The sequence below is a fragment of the Chaetodon trifascialis genome, chromosome 20 (assembly GCF_039877785.1).
Source record: "Chaetodon trifascialis isolate fChaTrf1 chromosome 20, fChaTrf1.hap1, whole genome shotgun sequence".
Taxonomy (NCBI): Eukaryota; Metazoa; Chordata; class Actinopteri; order Chaetodontiformes; family Chaetodontidae; genus Chaetodon; species Chaetodon trifascialis.
This window is the reverse complement of record NC_092075.1, coordinates 6,718,059-6,733,787: the sequence shown is the minus strand read 5'-3', so window position 1 is coordinate 6,733,787 and position 15,729 is coordinate 6,718,059. Positions and strand designations below refer to the sequence as shown.

At 41.5% G+C, this 15,729-nt stretch overlaps 3 protein-coding genes across 4 annotated transcripts; 1 reads left to right on the top strand and 2 right to left on the bottom strand.

The window, feature by feature from the left end:
• Positions 1–660: 660 nt before the first annotated feature.
• btc (betacellulin, epidermal growth factor family member) lies at positions 661–6,492 on the bottom strand. 2 transcript variants are annotated; one of them, XM_070989392.1, is made up of 5 exons: positions 6,256–6,492; positions 5,431–5,538; positions 2,825–2,933; positions 2,507–2,653; positions 661–1,903 (listed from the first exon to the last, which is right to left on the bottom strand). In XM_070989392.1, exons 1-5 carry the CDS (start codon positions 6,293–6,295, stop codon positions 1,756–1,758), a joined length of 552 nt encoding a protein of 183 aa, XP_070845493.1. In that variant the 5' UTR covers positions 6,296–6,492; the 3' UTR covers positions 661–1,755. The 2 variants fall into 2 exon arrangements, with proteins under 2 accessions (XP_070845493.1, XP_070845494.1); XM_070989393.1 differs by lacking the exon at positions 5,431–5,538 and having other exon boundaries at positions 1,748–1,903.
• A 3,379-nt stretch (positions 6,493–9,871) lies between these two features.
• On the bottom strand, positions 9,872–11,375 carry gng10 (guanine nucleotide binding protein (G protein), gamma 10). The gene is made up of 3 exons (XM_070989173.1): positions 11,255–11,375; positions 10,086–10,213; positions 9,872–9,986 (listed from the first exon to the last, which is right to left on the bottom strand). Exons 1-2 carry the CDS (start codon positions 11,333–11,335, stop codon positions 10,088–10,090), a joined length of 207 nt encoding a protein of 68 aa, XP_070845274.1. The 5' UTR covers positions 11,336–11,375; the 3' UTR covers positions 9,872–9,986; positions 10,086–10,087.
• Positions 11,376–12,551: 1,176 nt separating this feature from the next.
• nxnl2 (nucleoredoxin like 2) lies at positions 12,552–15,051 on the top strand. Its single transcript, XM_070988933.1, has 2 exons — positions 12,552–13,075; positions 14,193–15,051. The coding sequence occupies exons 1-2, from the start codon at positions 12,774–12,776 to the stop codon at positions 14,359–14,361; spliced, it is 471 nt and encodes a 156-aa protein (XP_070845034.1). The 5' UTR covers positions 12,552–12,773; the 3' UTR covers positions 14,362–15,051.
• The last annotated feature ends 678 nt before the right edge of the window (positions 15,052–15,729 follow it).

The following is a 15,729-nucleotide window of genomic DNA, read 5'->3' as shown; positions in this document are numbered from 1 at the left end:
TTTTGTCACCTGTTCACCCACTTTCCATTGTGATGCCCCCCATCTCATAAAGTTAAATCTTCATATATACTATTGATTTTCACCAGGCTGTCCAGCACATTTTAAAGAATGGCATTTGAAACAGCATTAAAATCAAGGATGAAGTCAGAAACGAGATCATCACCTTGTGCCAGAAGGATTAAGTCGCATTACATGAGCGGACTACACTGTATTATGTTCACACTGTCACACTGGAATTTGTTGGCTCCCGCAGCATGACAGCTGGTAATACAGCACCATCGCAGCACAACATCGCAATAAAAACATAGCCAAAGTACATTCAGGTGTAATAATCTGAGCAGGTCTTGCACATTTGTTTATGTAATAATCATCTAAATATTGCACATATTTTGTTTAAAGTTCAAAATTGACAACCAGTAAAAAGGGTTCAGTAGTTCATGGAGCATTCTGGAAAGACGTTTATCTGTGAGGGAGTGCAAGTCAGTGGTCTTGTGAACTTGAGCTCATTGGTCTGAGGTCAAAACACGTTGAGTAACACTTCTGAGAAAATGCTTTGTAATGCTGACTAATTTCTCTTGAGAAACGTAAAGTGGGTCTTGCTTGCAATGGATTTGTTTTTGTGACCCTTTTTGGAAAAATAACTCAGATAGAAAGCACATATACAGACGTATTTATTGATAGGTGGCATATAAACTGCTTTCATTGACTCTGTCCTCACTCTCTTCATTCTACTTTTAGATGCAGAGTTAACACACATACAGATACACTTTAAAAAGCCAGTGAAAGGCTTGGCAGTTTAGAAACTGTCTCATACAGTGGAGCACTTTCACCTCCGTCGGGCCTCCACACACAGGCTCGGCTGTTCAGCCTCTGCAGCTCGGAGGCTCCTCGGCTCCAAATATACAGTTCAAAGGAGCCTCCAGCACAAGTTCTCCTTGTGCTCCAACCCAGAGTTCAGAGCTGCGAGCTTCTACAAGGCTCTTCTTGCATTGCTAATGTTGATGAGTAACAATAATATGTGTGATTTTACATGTGGAGTGGATAGAGGAATAGATGCTAACTGTTGATTTTGTGGATCATATCGATACTGTGCATGACTGTGAAATGACTCTAAACAAAGCAGAAACAATATGACACAAGGATGCAGCATACTCAGGCGGTAATTATTGATTCTTTCTATGCATTTAATGATTTATTCATGTGTGACAAGAGTTGTCGAAGAGAGCGTGGAGTGCAGTATCTTCACACGGTCCCTCTCCTCTCATTTTTCAGAGTGTCCCAAGCAGACCAATTACCTGATCGACTGTTATGACCAGCTGTCAGCTGGTGTCACAGCTTTTTCCAACATAGCAACAATTTATTTTTTACAAGTCAAAAGGTTACAAGTGGATGTGGCTCCGTGCCACTTGGCAAAAAGTGTCCATGCCAGCGCACAACCAGCTGAACACTTGTGTTTATTTTAAATCCAGGAAGGGGTCTGAAGCTTCAGACGAGCCTGATCTTTAGGACGGGGGTCCAAACGCGTGTGCTCGTGCTTGAACCAACGCAGCCCCCATTCAGAAATGTCTTCCCTTTGAGCAGGCTCCAGTCCTGTTCAGCACAGAGGGACCTCGTACAGCACGCTGCCGTCGCTGCGAGACAAAAGGCAGCAGCTGTCACACGAAGGACAGAATCCCTCACGTCTAAACAGTCTCCAGACTGGTAGTCGCACGCTGCTCACACACGCCGCTCACACACGCCGCTCACACACGCCGCTCACACAGCGTTGGTGCGTGGTGGCTCTGCTGAGTCTTCGGTTAAGCGTGTTTGTGCTGCACTGGTGTCCATCATGCTGAGCTTCTCTGTCCCGTTCCTCGGCTCCTCCCTCCGTCTTCTCCTCCGCCAACACAGTCTGTATCTACGACTGACAGACATGTAAACATGTTGTTTACAGGATCCAAGGGCATTTTTTTATATGCAGCAAGAATGGCAAAACCAGTTTTAGACGAACACTTTGGGATTGGCTTTCTTACAGAAAGTTAGATGAGATTGATTCCACTTTCATATCTGTGAGCCTCAGAAATGCTGCTAGGTGGATTCTGTTACCTTATGACACATCCAGGCTCACAGTTTCCCCTGTTTCTACTCTTTATGTGAGGCCATGCTGTCTCTCTGTGTTCCTGAGCCCATTTACTAACATCCTTCATACAATCATGTGTTCACAAAGTGGTGAACCTCGCTCCATCCTCGCTTTTGAATGACTGAGCCTTTCCACGATGCCCCTTACACACCCAATCATGATACTATCACCTGTTACCAATGAGCCCATTTACCTGTGGAACGATCCAAACTGGTGTTTTCGGAGCATTCCACAACTTTCCCAACTTGTGTTGCTAGTATTGAGCTTCTCATCTACCTCTCAAATAAGTGATTAAGCGTTTGCTCCCAAACTGGCCAACTATTCCTTTACATACATTTTATATGTTAAATCAAATTTTATGTCCGTCCTACGCGCACAAACACTTACTGTGAACAAATGCAGATGAATACAATGAAAACAACAAGGAAAACGAGCCCTGCGATGACACAGGCTATTATGATCTGTTGTTTCTCTCCTATCCGCCAGTCCAAGTCCAGATATTCACACCTGGAGCCAATGTAACCCGGCTGACACCTGCGACAAAGGAAGGAAAAACTTTCACGACTCTTATTGTCAAATGATCTCTAGATGTATTGTGACGAATCACTCAAAACCAACTGCAGTGCAGAAACACAGAGTAGCAGCACATGATCCTGCCCGTCCTTCTTACAGCTACACCTCTCATCTATATGAGATGTCTCTCACCTGCAAGACGGTGTTTGCTGTTCTTCAATGTAACGACACTCCCCATGGACACAGTAGCTGGTGAATTCCTCAGGACATTTCGAGAAGTGGCCTGCATCTGCTGTGTCTGCTGGAGAAATGAGGCGACAACATTCAAAATTTAATTCAGCATTTCATCAGCTGTGAAAGTTCACAGTATATAAACCCATGAAGAGAGAAAGGTACGATTTTGTCGTATGATAGAGTAGTTAGATATTTTGAAATTTGCTTTCTTGCTAAGAGTAAGATGAGAAGATTGACGCTACCATGATGTTTGTCCATTTTGTGTAAGGCCACAGCCAGTTAGCTTAGCTTAACTCAGTTTAGCATAGAGGTTCAAAACAGGAAACAGCTGGGTTTGCTCTGTCTGAAGGTACTTAAGCAAAATCTACCTACCAGTCCCTCTAAAACTCACCAGTTAAAATGTTACAGGTGAACTGTTTCCAGTCTTAAACCTATATTTAGCTAAGCAAACATCTCTTGACTGTAGCTCCAAATTTACCATGGCCTACTAACATCCGAGCGGCATCGATCTTCACGTAACTCTTGTCAAGAAAGCGAAAATCTCATTCCGCAAAACGTCTGACTATTTCTGTAACTGTGTCACGTTCTGTCAGCTTGCTGCTTTGACTTACACGCTCACCTTCTAGCATGGCCGGACGTATAAATAGACTGTTTGCAATACGATCCAGCGAGGGGTCCTGATGAATCAGTGCCAGGAAAAGCCTTGTGTCACCAAGGTCTCATTAACCATCTGTCTTTATTATTACAATTATTTACAAAATGAAGCACATGCTAAGGTGGGATACAGTCCCACTACAGTTAACTTTCTCCTCATGTGTCACCTCCTGCTCGTCTCTCCAGCTCACAAACAAACACTAAAACACACCCTAAATGCTGGTGTGGCATAATAATGCTGAACTTCTGACCACCAGTTACACATAGAACTTTTTATACCACAGGCTGCCGCTATCTTTACAGCACATTCCTGTGAGATTAACTTTGAAAATTTGCCTGTAAAAGAATACTGCGCTTCAGGTGACATCAGTGAGACCGCTTCAGTTATTAGCAGAAACATGAGATGCAGCTTGCCTCCATTACCTTATTGTTGACAAATATCCAGTTACAAAGTTCAAAAGAATAGTTTGGAAAATATGTTTATTGCTTTCTTGACAGGAGCCTAGACGGGAAGATCGAAACATATAACTGTTTCCTACATATGAAGCTAAAGCTAGCAGTTGGTTTATCTTATCTTAATGGGGGAAACAGCTAGCCTGGAAAGGAATAAAAACGTATACTACCACCTAAGATAGCCAAGTAATTAACATATTTCATCTCATTTGTCTAATAAAAGTTTTAAAATAACAAGCTGTAGTTTCAGAGGGAGTTGAGGGATGAGTTACGTTTCCAGTCTTTGTGCTAAGCTAACTTGATTTTAGCCAGCAGTTGGTTAGTTTAGCGTAGCTTCACAGGGGCAACCAGCCAAGAATGGAATAAAAAGCATCTACTAGCATCTAAGATTACTGGCCATCTCATTGGTTTGGGTCTAGAGACTGTTACAGCTACCTTTCCCACTGTTTCCAGTCTCTTTGCTCAGCTAAGCTAACCTGCTACTGGTTATAGCTGGCCAGCAGTTGGTTCACTTAATGGTGAAAATACCTAGCCTGGAATGTAATAAAAACATCTGCCAACACATAAAGTACATAATTAACATGTGATATCTCATTTGCTTAATCCCAAATTGTAAAAAAGGTAAATTGTGGTTTCAGAGGGACTTCAGATGATGAGTTATGTTAACCTGTTTCCAGCTAAGATAACCTGTTGCTAGGTTGAGTAATATGTAGCATACAGATATGAGGAAGGTATCATTCTTCTAAATTAGCCCACAGCGAGAAACCAAAGGAGCATCTGTCTCAAAATTTTTGATATATCCATCCTTCCCATTATATAAGTGATGCTTTGCAGGGTTGCGGGGGGCATGGACAAGAGGCACACCCTGAAAGGTTACATCACAGGGCGGACATACAGAGACAAAACAGCATCTAAGATCATTTACATGGCAATTAACCTGCATGTCTTTGGACTGTATGTATGAAAGCACCTGAAGGAAACCCACACAGACACACAGAGAAAATACAAAGGCCCAACCCTGAAAAATATATATTTTTCTCCGTTGATGCATTTAATCCATCACACCAAGACAAAAATATTTCTAAGGAACTGAATTATAAGATTTCAATGAAGTATATTTGCTGTAATTAGATGACCCTCTCCTCAGGAGTTGATGTGTTTTTCAAAGAGAGGTTTCTTAACAACCAGCTCAGACTCCTGATCAGCTCAGGCATTTTAATTACTCCTCTGCGCCCTGGACAGCCTGAAACATGACTCCCCACAATTAACTGTCTCTATTTATGTCTTTTCTCATTCTTTCCTTTCCTGTAAAATGTTTATCCGCTTAGGTGTGTTTGCATGTTTACATCCACATCTGTGCTTTGCCCATTCTTCCATTAAACCTCCACCTTAAAACTTCAAAGCAGCCATTTACGACACCGCACAAGAACGGTCCGTCACCTTCTCTCCATATCTACCTGTGCAATTGTCTCTGTTGCCATGGTGTTGACAGTAGGACACAGTCCGATTGGCAGACTCGTCTGTGGTATTCCATTCTGCCAGGGAGTATTTGCATAAGGCCAGAGCTGCAGCCAGAAACACAAACAAGAAGACAATCACACACACGCAGACGTACACACTCGCAACAAACAAATGCATGCACGTGACGATGCATAAACATGTGAGACCACATTCCAGCCCCTGAATTAGATCTACATGAGAGATGACAGCGTAAAAACGCGATCACAATCAAAGTTATTAGGAAATGGCTGCTGAGTAACGATGCCAGCCAGCCTTATAGGGTAGAAGAAAGTGCCCATTTCTCTCATTCACGCCCACTCCTGTCTCTCACACACATGCACACTTTTACTGCCAAACTAAAACCATTAACTGCCCTCCCACATCACTCATAGGGCAGCTTGATCACACACACCACCGACTTTCTAAATCTGTACATATATGAGGAAATTACAGTGAGTTATCAATTGTCATATTTCATTCCACATTAGGGAAGCCTGTTTTGATAATGATAAGTAATGAAGAGGGATATATTGCTGGTTTATGGACTCTTCATTCAATCATTAACCAGCAGTGAAGTCTGCAGCCCATCCCAGCTGACAATGCGAGAGAGGTGCTTTAAAGGCGCACCAACAATTACAACAAGATGACTGCAACTAGGAGTGCACATTAAAAATAGTAATTACATGTAAACATCACTCTAACGTGTCTGATTTGGGGTTGCCACAGTTCATGTGTAGGTGAAGACAGATTCAAGTGAAAGAGAAAACAACAGCAAGTCTTACCTGTTACTATTCCTACATAGAGTCTGTACACCTTGGCCATCTCCTCACTTGATAAAAGTGCTCATCCGACACACGAAAGTTCAGTGTCATTGACAAAGAGGAGTGAAACTGGATCAGCCCTTTCTCACAGGTCAATGACCTTTGGAAAAGGTGTGGACGAGCCGTGCAAGTTCCCCCGTGGCGTGGCCTTTTGTAATCCTTCATTGATGGCCGTGAGTTTCATAGCCATCCAGGAAAGCTTGAGATTACAACCTGAGCTCACCCAAAGTGCCTGCCTGGACTGTGACTGGACTGCACTGCAGTGTGTGTGTGTGTTTGTGTGTGTGTGTGTGTGTGTATGCGTGTGAGAATAGAAAAGGGGTTGGCTCTGTAACCCAACTCTGCTGTCTGCTCCCCGCCCACACCTTTAAAGGAGAGTGCGACTTCATTCAAGCTATGCAGGTTATTTCCTCAACAAAGAACAATTGCGCCTTTATACCTGACTTTCTGTGTCTTCAGAAATAAATAACAGGCGGGACACTGATTGACAGTAGACAACAAAACAACAGACAAAAGCCAGTTTAACAGCAAAGAGTGCATTTCTGTTTTACATTGTGTTGTCTTTTGGAGGAATGTGACCTGAGGTTTGCAAAACTGAAATGTACAGCTGCAACATCTGGATGTCTTGTTTGTCTAGACTGACAGCAGAGTATGAATCAGCCGGAAGAAACTTCAGTGCGAAAGTTCAAATGGTGACAATTAATACTTGTACTTTACTTGAGTATTTCAATTTTACATTTAGAGGCAAGTATTATACTTTTTATGATTACATTACTTTAAAATATTTTTAAAAGATTACACAAAAACAGGAAGTGACGAGCTTACAAACTATGAAGTGCTGTTGCAGATTTAACCACCCTACAGTATAAGATACAGTGATAACGATCTTATAATATAATACTTAACAGTGAGTAACATTTTAAATTCAGAAATTTAACTTGCAATTGAGTATTTGTGTTTTGTTCTATTGTTGCTCTCACTGAAGTATCTCAATAATTGATCCACCACTGGCTGCTTTGAGAAACTGATATTTCTGTTGTCTAGACATGACCAGCAGATGGCACAAGTTGACACATTCCCTGATTAATCAAATAATATTTTCAGCATGTCCTGAGAAAGCTAAACTTGCACCCTTGGTTTAGACGATAACCTACCTTTAACCTGTGTATGAACAGCCCGTAACATGCACCAAGACCACACACAACAGTTAAACAACGGCGAAGCCTCTCAGCCTATCTCTGCCTCTCTCATACCTATCTTATGATTTAACCTGCATATGAGAAACAGGCCGCTCATTTGGGAAAGGAAAAGAAAACATTAGAGAGCACATGAAAATAGAGAAACCATGTGTGCATGCTGTGGCAAAAAAGTTGTGGAAGAATTTGCTTAACGAGCACTTTGAGACAATTGTGAAAGAGAAACCTGCACAGAGAGCAAAGGAACCAAAGATGTACTCTATCTAGATATGCACCTCTCTATAGAGCATTTCACATGCATTAACCCCCCCCCCCACACACACACACACACACCCACCCACCCACCCACCCACCCAGTTTTTCCTGATAGTAATAATCTCTGACCCACAGCTGAAACCATATACCAGTGAGCCTCCACCACAGGAGTTTGAGTGGGTGAAGGAGCACATTTGTGTCCCTTACGTAAGGAGAGATCAGGAGATGGAAAGGAGAGCAAAAGGTTGTCTGAACTGAGACAGAACAAAGATTAGTGAGTGAGTCTCTGGTCCTACAGAGGAGGAGGAGGAGGACGGAGGCACCACCTCGTCTCCTGCAGCTCATCGTGGAGATGGGGAAGCTGGAGGATTGTGCAACAGGCCTCAAAAACAGAACTGGAAAGTATCAAGTCTGTCTCGCCTCTAAAAACAGCCACAATGAAGAGCGTGGTCAGAAGTGTGTTCTGTAACCACACCCACCGGTGATGTCACAGCACACTGATACACCCAGGAGTACACCGTGATGTCACAAGATCTTTAACTGCTGTTTTAAAGTGCTCTTTAAAGATCAGAATCAAGTATGTCTCTATTGGACTGCGGGACTGATTTGCAAATATTATACCCCTGATAAATATATTAATTATATGCTATTTATTTGTATTACATTATAGATTACAGTCAGTCATTTTATAATGTTATGCTTTATATTCTAAGCTATATTGTTGTGGGGTGTTTTCAAATAGAAATCTACATTTCATCTTATTATTTTTAATACCGTATGCTACATTATACTCTATTATTACATACTATTATCATTATATACTATATATATGTGTGTGTGTGTGTGTGTGTGTGTGTGTGTGTGTGTGTGTGTGTGTGTGTGTGTGTGTGTGTGTGTGTATGTATATATCAGATGGTGAGAGATGGTAATCAGATGATGTCTCTTCACTTGATTGGTGAAATATGAAATTTTCTATTATTTAACTTTTGAAAAAGCTCATAATGTAATAATCAAAAACCTCCCTGTAACATGAAGTAAGGACCTATATAAACACTAATTATTGGCATACTTAAATGAGTACAGTTCTAGTCAATGTACAATGTGTATCTTAAGTCACATTTTCAGGGCCTTTAGAAATATAACACAATACCAAATAGAATATACTGCAGCCACAGCGTTAGAAATAGATGTATGAAAATCTTTCCTCTGTCAAACTTCATGCATTCTGCAAGTTATTCTGGGTTAAAAATATAAAAAAAAGTGATGTTCATGTGTGAATAAGCTTCAATTTGCTCTCTGTTTTGTTTTGTTTTTTTTGTCATTTTCACATCAGATCATCTTAATTTCCATGCATCCCCTTCTGTTTCTGCTTCTGCTCACTCTCATGCAAGAAGTGTCAAAAAGGAGGAATGTGCGATGCCCTCAGTGTGCTACACATTTGAACAAAGGTTGTTAAGAAAGGAGGCTTCAAAATGGGAAAAGTATTGAGACTCGTCCAAGAACAGTGAAAGGAAAAGGAAGTGACAAAGTAGGGAGCTCATGACTGGCTAGACCTCTTTTAGGCTGATCTAGACTGTTTCTGGGACGAATGTCTGCAACTTCAGATGTATAAGTTCCATTTTATACAGATTTTATACACACTAAATAAAACAAACATACACTGACTCACAAGACTAAGCACGCTTGAATAAAACATTATTCATAACATCCAATTTCCACATGATGGTGATTCATGTTTTATTTCTAATCTATAGCCTGGAGCGTGGAAATAAGTTCCAAAAGCTTTAAAGGCTCAAAGAGCGAAGTGTGACTCTCTGTCGAGTGTCTTTGCAGTTTTGAACAGGAAGACCCAGTTTCCTCTCTCTGCCTGTGCTCCTAACTTAGACTGAACATCAGGAAGCTCCGACGCCACGAGATTCCAAGGCGTAATTTAGAGCCCGGCTATAAACATCCGCTTTGTGTGTCCATAGACGATCACTATATGACTCCAGTGTATTCTGAATTAGCTGTCAAAAGGTATTCAAATAAAGATTAAGATGAAGCAGGTTTATGCAAAGCCCTTTAATGTGTTAAAAATACAGCAATGTAGTAAAACAAAACATTTATCTTAAAAAAGATTGTAAAACCTCATTTTCATGTTTTTCTTCATGAAATAAAAATTATATAAAAATAATAAAAAACAAAATGGAATTCCTTTCTTCTCTGAGTGAGACGCCACAGCTGTGTCCACGCCTTCGCCCTCTGCAAAAAGTGCAAATCTTTTTATTCCTGATTTGAAATTCGGCTGCGATAGTAAGCGTTTCTTACAAAATAAAAGCTGCAAACTTCGCAGACTCTGACCTTCACACTACAGCGCAGGAGCGCGGCTCTCTGAAGGGGTTGCTGCCTGTGGGGACTCCGACCAGCAGGGCGTCTTTGCCTGCGTTCTGCAGACAGTACTGCTGGAGCTCTGCAGCCGCCTGGGACACCTGGGAACACAGACGTATTTATCAAGATCACTGGCTCCCAACCTAGGGGTCGCCAAAGAAGCTCCATCGGGGGGCCCACGAGGCCTTTTGATTTTAAGGTCAACTTATTCTAAAATATAAATTAGGTCTCTCTCTCTGAGCATTTCAGTCATTTCTATAGAGAAAATGAAATGAAATTGTTATCTTCAAGGTTTAGACTACGACCCGAATACAAACAATATTCACAGAGCTTTCACTCTCTGCTAAACAGCCTCGTCCTGCATTAGAAAAGTACGCAGTTAAAACAACCAAAGAGCTAATAGAACAATGGTCAAGCAGCCTATTAATGTAAAAAATACATAATAGAGACAGAGAATTGGGACAGCGCATGTTATCAGCATCACTGTCACTGAGTCAGTGTTAGACACAAGGCTCATTTTCAGCTGTTAAATTAGCCTTTAAAACAACAATAAAACAAACAAAATGTAAAAGGAAGCTGAACAGAGGATAAAAAGCTATAAGGATTAAGGCAAGCAGCATGCAGAGAAATATTAAGCAGACCATCGGTGCAAGCAATTAAACTGGATTATAATAAAGAAGATATAAGTAAAACCATGAAGAAAGTTTGATGAAAAGGAAAAGGGACAAAAGCTTAATACAAAAAAAGACATTGTTTTTTCTATCAGCCTCTAAATTGAAGTGTGTTTTAGTTCAATGTATTGTGACAAGTTTATGGGATCCTGCTCGGCTGATACACAGTATGCTACAGACAGGGAATAATGTGAGGAATAAGAGTGTAGAACAAAAACATGCACAAGTATGAGATTTTATGTGTTAGTATTCAGTGACAATGCTGTAACAGGACAAGCAGGTGACTAATAACAATGATATATTGTATAAAATAAAAGCAAAAGTGATACTGTGATTTGGCATTTGAACCTAACACAGCAGGCTCGTGCTTTTTTCATTGGTCATATTCTGTAAATATTACATTTACAGCCTAAACTCTCATATTCGTCAGACATATCTTTTCCCGTCTAATGTCTTATTTCTTTTCTTTACCTTGATTCTTTCCACGCTGGCCTCAAGCTTCAGTTGTTCCACCAGCCGCCGCATGTTGGATAAATTGGAATTAGACGTCATGTTGTTGGAAATTGTGTTGGGAGAGAAAAATTCCTTGTTGAAATTTTTTTTTTTTTTTCTTTTCTTAAAAAGGCCCGTCAGTGTTTCAACACAGCGGTTGACTCCACTAATGGGCAGCAATGGGCTGGAGAAGAAAGAGTGGGCGGGTTTCTTTCCAAACGACCTTCATCCACTCCACAGAGGAAACAAGGAGAGATAGAAGGACACTGACCTCCACATGTACTTGACAGACAGACTTTAAATGAACTGTTTTAGGCCTGTATTTTCTCTGGATTCAGATACTTTACAGCATTTTATACACGGAGCACCAACATGCCAAAAGTTTTTATACTAATTTTGAGATGTAAAATGTTCATTTTGTTCCCCTCAGTGAATAAATATAGCTTTATTATACTTTATATTATACATAACGTTATACATTATAAAGTTAGAGAGTGAGGGAGGCCAAGCAAAGAGAGAAATGTAGAATATGTCGCATGTGGAAGTTGGAAAAGGGAGAGGAAGGAGTGAAGAGACAGAGGAGAAGGACAGAAAGAGGAGGAAGTGAAGACAGGATTTAAAAAGGAGGTGAACGGGAGAAAAAGGAGAAGGAATAAGCCACAGGAGGAAGAAAGAAGACAGACAATGAGTGGGAGGACGAGGAGAAGAAAGAGGAGGAAGAGGAAAAGCTGGGATTAGTCGGAGTAAGAGGAAGGTGAAGATGGAAGATGGTGGCAGGATGAAATGAAAAGTATTTAAGGCTTCACAGATTTCTGTTTTTGTTGCTTTCCTATTCTTCAATCTTCAGTAATGTTTCAACATAATGTCTGATTTTGGTTTTTAATCGATGTATTTTTGGTTTCTTTTAAGCTCATTTGGATTTGTGAATGTAGTATTTTCCATAAAATAAAAATGGACACAACTGGCAACTAGGTTCATCACACCATAACACAATAAATTATAACCAAGAGGAGGATCCACCTCTTAAATAAACACCTTAAAATAATGTTCTACATGTAACCAAAATAATTTTCCACCAGGCATTCATGAACTAAATTAAACTGAAAAACTCTTTTTATTAACTCTAGAAAGGAAAATGGTAATATTGTCCACAAGAAATTTTTCACAAGACAGTTTCATCACAAAAACATACATTACAGCGAGTAATGCGGCTCTGCGCATGCGCTGTCCGGGCTGCCTGAAAGTGCTGTTAGACGTCGTGAACGTCACTGAAATTGGAAATTACTGGCACAGGAGCGTTTGAACGCATCTTTCCCCCCTGACACCCTCATGGCTGACGAACCACAACACGGCCCTCAGGTGTCCTCATTGGTCCGCAGGTGATTAACGGGATTGGCTGTAAGTAGCTTTCGCAGAAAGGTAAACGTTACAGAGAAGCGGGACAAATATGAGCCGCCAAACCTCCCGGACTCCCGTTTGAAGTGAGACTTGCGCGGACATGGTGGAGGTGTTCACCGGGCGGACGCTCCTCAACAAAGACGGGGAGTTCGTCGAGCCCGAGGAGGCGTTGAGGAACAAAGTGGTGGGCATCTACTTTTCGGCAGGATGGTGTCCGCCGTGTCGAGACTTCACCCCCATCCTGTGTGATTTCTACACGGAGCTGGTGGAGGAGAGCGACCCTCCCGCGCAGTTTGAAATAGTTTTCGTCTCCTCTGACAAGTCGTCGGACGACATGGTGGAGTATTACCATGACATGCACGGAGACTGGCTGGCTCTGCCCTGGACGGACGACTACAAGCAGTAAGTGGCGAAATTCAATGAAAAGTCAATGGAAGTCAACAGGTGTGTGGATCTTTCCTGATGTTAAACAAACATTTCAGACCCTCCGTGTATGTAAAAGACAATTAGCTGCACTGGGCTGTGCTTTATTCGTCTTTTATCTTGTTAGGATTTAACTCTATTGTCTGTCCAGCCTGTTAGGCAGCTTATGTAAAATGCCTGTGAGGGTCACCTCAGGGATTAATGCAGAGCAGACAGACTCACAGTGATGGTGGCTTCAAACTAATCGGTTCAATTCTGATTTTTATGCTTTGTTTTATTTCATTTTACATGTATACATATGTGTCTCTGGGTGTCCGGATCCCATGGTGCACTCAATCTTTGTCTTTGGGTTTTGTCTTGTGAATATGTGTCTGTTATTTATAACCTAATCAATAGAACAGCAGAAGAAAGTGTAAAATGTTAGAAAATTGTGAAAAATGTCCAGTCCAGTTTCCAGGAGCCCAAGGAGACACCTTAACATGTCTAGTTTTGTTTGTCAAACCCCAAAATATTCTGTTCACAGCGATCAGAGGAAGAGCATTTGAGGTTCTGGAACCATAGAATTTATTTTTTGATCGAATAATCGATTAATCCACTGATCACTTCAGCTTTACTGTGCTGTGAGTGCAGTGTTTTGATCAAAAATCATATAATACGCACAGTGCAAGTACCTCAGCTCAGATTTGTACTCATGCACTGACCCTGAGTAGATGTACTTTGAATATAACAACGTACCACCACATCAGATTTACATAGAAAATATGAAAGGGGCCAAGTGGCCTCTGTCAGTCAGTCATATTGTGATGCATTATACTGATGCATCTACATATTAGCTGCATTTGTGCTGTGTGGTGGTTTGAGTAACTGTATGACAGTGCATCAGGTTTCATAGGTTCATTATGGGATTTAAAAATCTGCAAAGTAACTGACTACTGCAGCTGAAATGAAATTAGTCATGTTTAGAAGTTGCATCACGTGGAAATGTTTAAGCACAAGTACCTCAGATTTGTACCGAGTGCATGCACTTTATGCTCCAGCACGTAATGCTTGTTTGTAGAATATATATGACGACGCGTCCTTTGTCTCTCTTTCTCAGTGAGCTGAGGCAGCGCTACAAGATCACAGCCGTGCCCAAACTGGTGATCGTGAAGGAGAACGGCGACATGATCACAGACAAGGGCAGGAAGCAGATCAGAGACCGAGGCCTGGTCTGCTTCAGGTCCTGGCTGGACGCCGCAGAGATCTTTCAGAACTTCAAGGGTTAGGAAGCGACGGCGAGGACGAGGTTTCCACGCCGTGCTCCTGCGGCCGCGTTAGAGAGCTGAACAAAACCAAAGTAAAATATTTCTGCGTTCGCTTTAGTTCAGCGGTTTCCAAGATGATCAAAGGACGTGAAGGAACAGATTATATTTATGTTGTGCAAAATTATGCTAATTTATTCAGATGTTTCTCTGTTTTTTTGCTTTTTAACTTGACACATCCTGGATATTTGTACATCTTCAGCACTCTAAAATCCTTCAAATGACACAGTCGGAGAGAGAGAAATGTAACTTTGGTTGAATTGTTCACAGGTCCTGCTTCAATGAGGGGTTCACACGATGATATTGATTTGTTTTTGAGGCTTCAGAAGACACAAAGGTTGGGGAAACACTGCTATAGACTTTCAAAAAACATCCTATGCATTAAAGACAAACCTCAGGCGTGTCCGTTATGGTTTACATGTGAAGAATGCTACCGTAGTTCCTCCCTTTATTCATTTAAAAAGACGCTCATTGATGTTCTTTACAGGCTCGTGTGCTGAACAGCTGAACCACATTAAGCAGATATCTTCTGTCCAGAGAGCTTGCTTTTGTATATTTAAGGTCTGACTCGTAGGCCTACTTTGAGCTGTATATTTTTGTATTTTGTTTTTTATGAGTTGTTAAAACAGTTCTTATTAAAAGCATATTAATATACATGTGTTGTTTGGGTCACATTTATTGTCAGTTTTATCTCTCATAACTATTATCAAGGAGCCTCTGAACACTGTGTGTCCCATGTTTCATGAACAAACAACGTGATTCCCTGCTGCCTTGTTAAGCTGCACAAAGCCCACAGGACATTGCTTCCATCATGTTGGCACTTTCACATCCTTGGTCCTAATTGCCCCCCCACCCCCACCCCCCGTGCATGCTGACACTGCTGTTATCACTTTGTACATAAAACATCCAGCAGACATGATGACATTATGATGAGTCTGCACAGGCCAGTCTCTCCCGATCTGCTTTGTAATATTAAATGCCGCAAGGCTTCAAAGGCTTCGTTCAGGCATAAGTTGGGCCGGGGATTGTGGTTCTCCTCGGGTCGCTTCAGGTGTATTGAGGCCGCCCTTCATCACAGGCGGGTCTCAGAGGACTGTGCAGAGAAAGGGGCTTCCTGGATCTCACAGTCTGTCACAGAGTAATCTGATGCAACTCCTCAAAGAGAACGGGCACGTTAGAAAGCGGCAGACCCACTGATGTATTCTGACATCCACTAGACACTGAACAGTGTCGATCCAGTTTGAATCATCCCTCTGGTGCTCTTTTGTGGAAGCTGCAGTTTCATAGTAAACCACATGGGGTCACTGTTTTGTCACATGAGAACGTGGCGCT

Coding starts and splice junctions, on each gene's coding strand:
- gng10 (XM_070989173.1), bottom strand. CDS start 11,335: ATGACGTCTAATTCCAATTTATCCAACATGCGGCGGCTGGTGGAACAA. Junction 10,214..11,254: donor CCAGCGTGGAAAGAATCAAG/GTAAAGAAAAGA, acceptor CTGTGTTCCCAG/GTGTCCCAGGCGGCTGCAGA.
- nxnl2 (XM_070988933.1), top strand. CDS start 12,774: ATGGTGGAGGTGTTCACCGGGCGGACGCTCCTCAACAAAGACGGGGAG. Junction 13,076..14,192: donor TGGACGGACGACTACAAGCA/GTAAGTGGCGAA, acceptor TCTCTTTCTCAG/TGAGCTGAGGCAGCGCTACA.
- btc (XM_070989392.1), bottom strand. CDS start 6,295: ATGGCCAAGGTGTACAGACTCTATGTAGGAATAGTAACAG. Junction 2,934..5,430: donor CAACAGAGACAATTGCACAG/GTAGATATGGAG, acceptor TCATTTCTCCAG/CAGACACAGCAGATGCAGGC. Junction 2,654..2,824: donor CAGCAAACACCGTCTTGCAG/GTGAGAGACATC, acceptor CCTTTGTCGCAG/GTGTCAGCCGGGTTACATTG.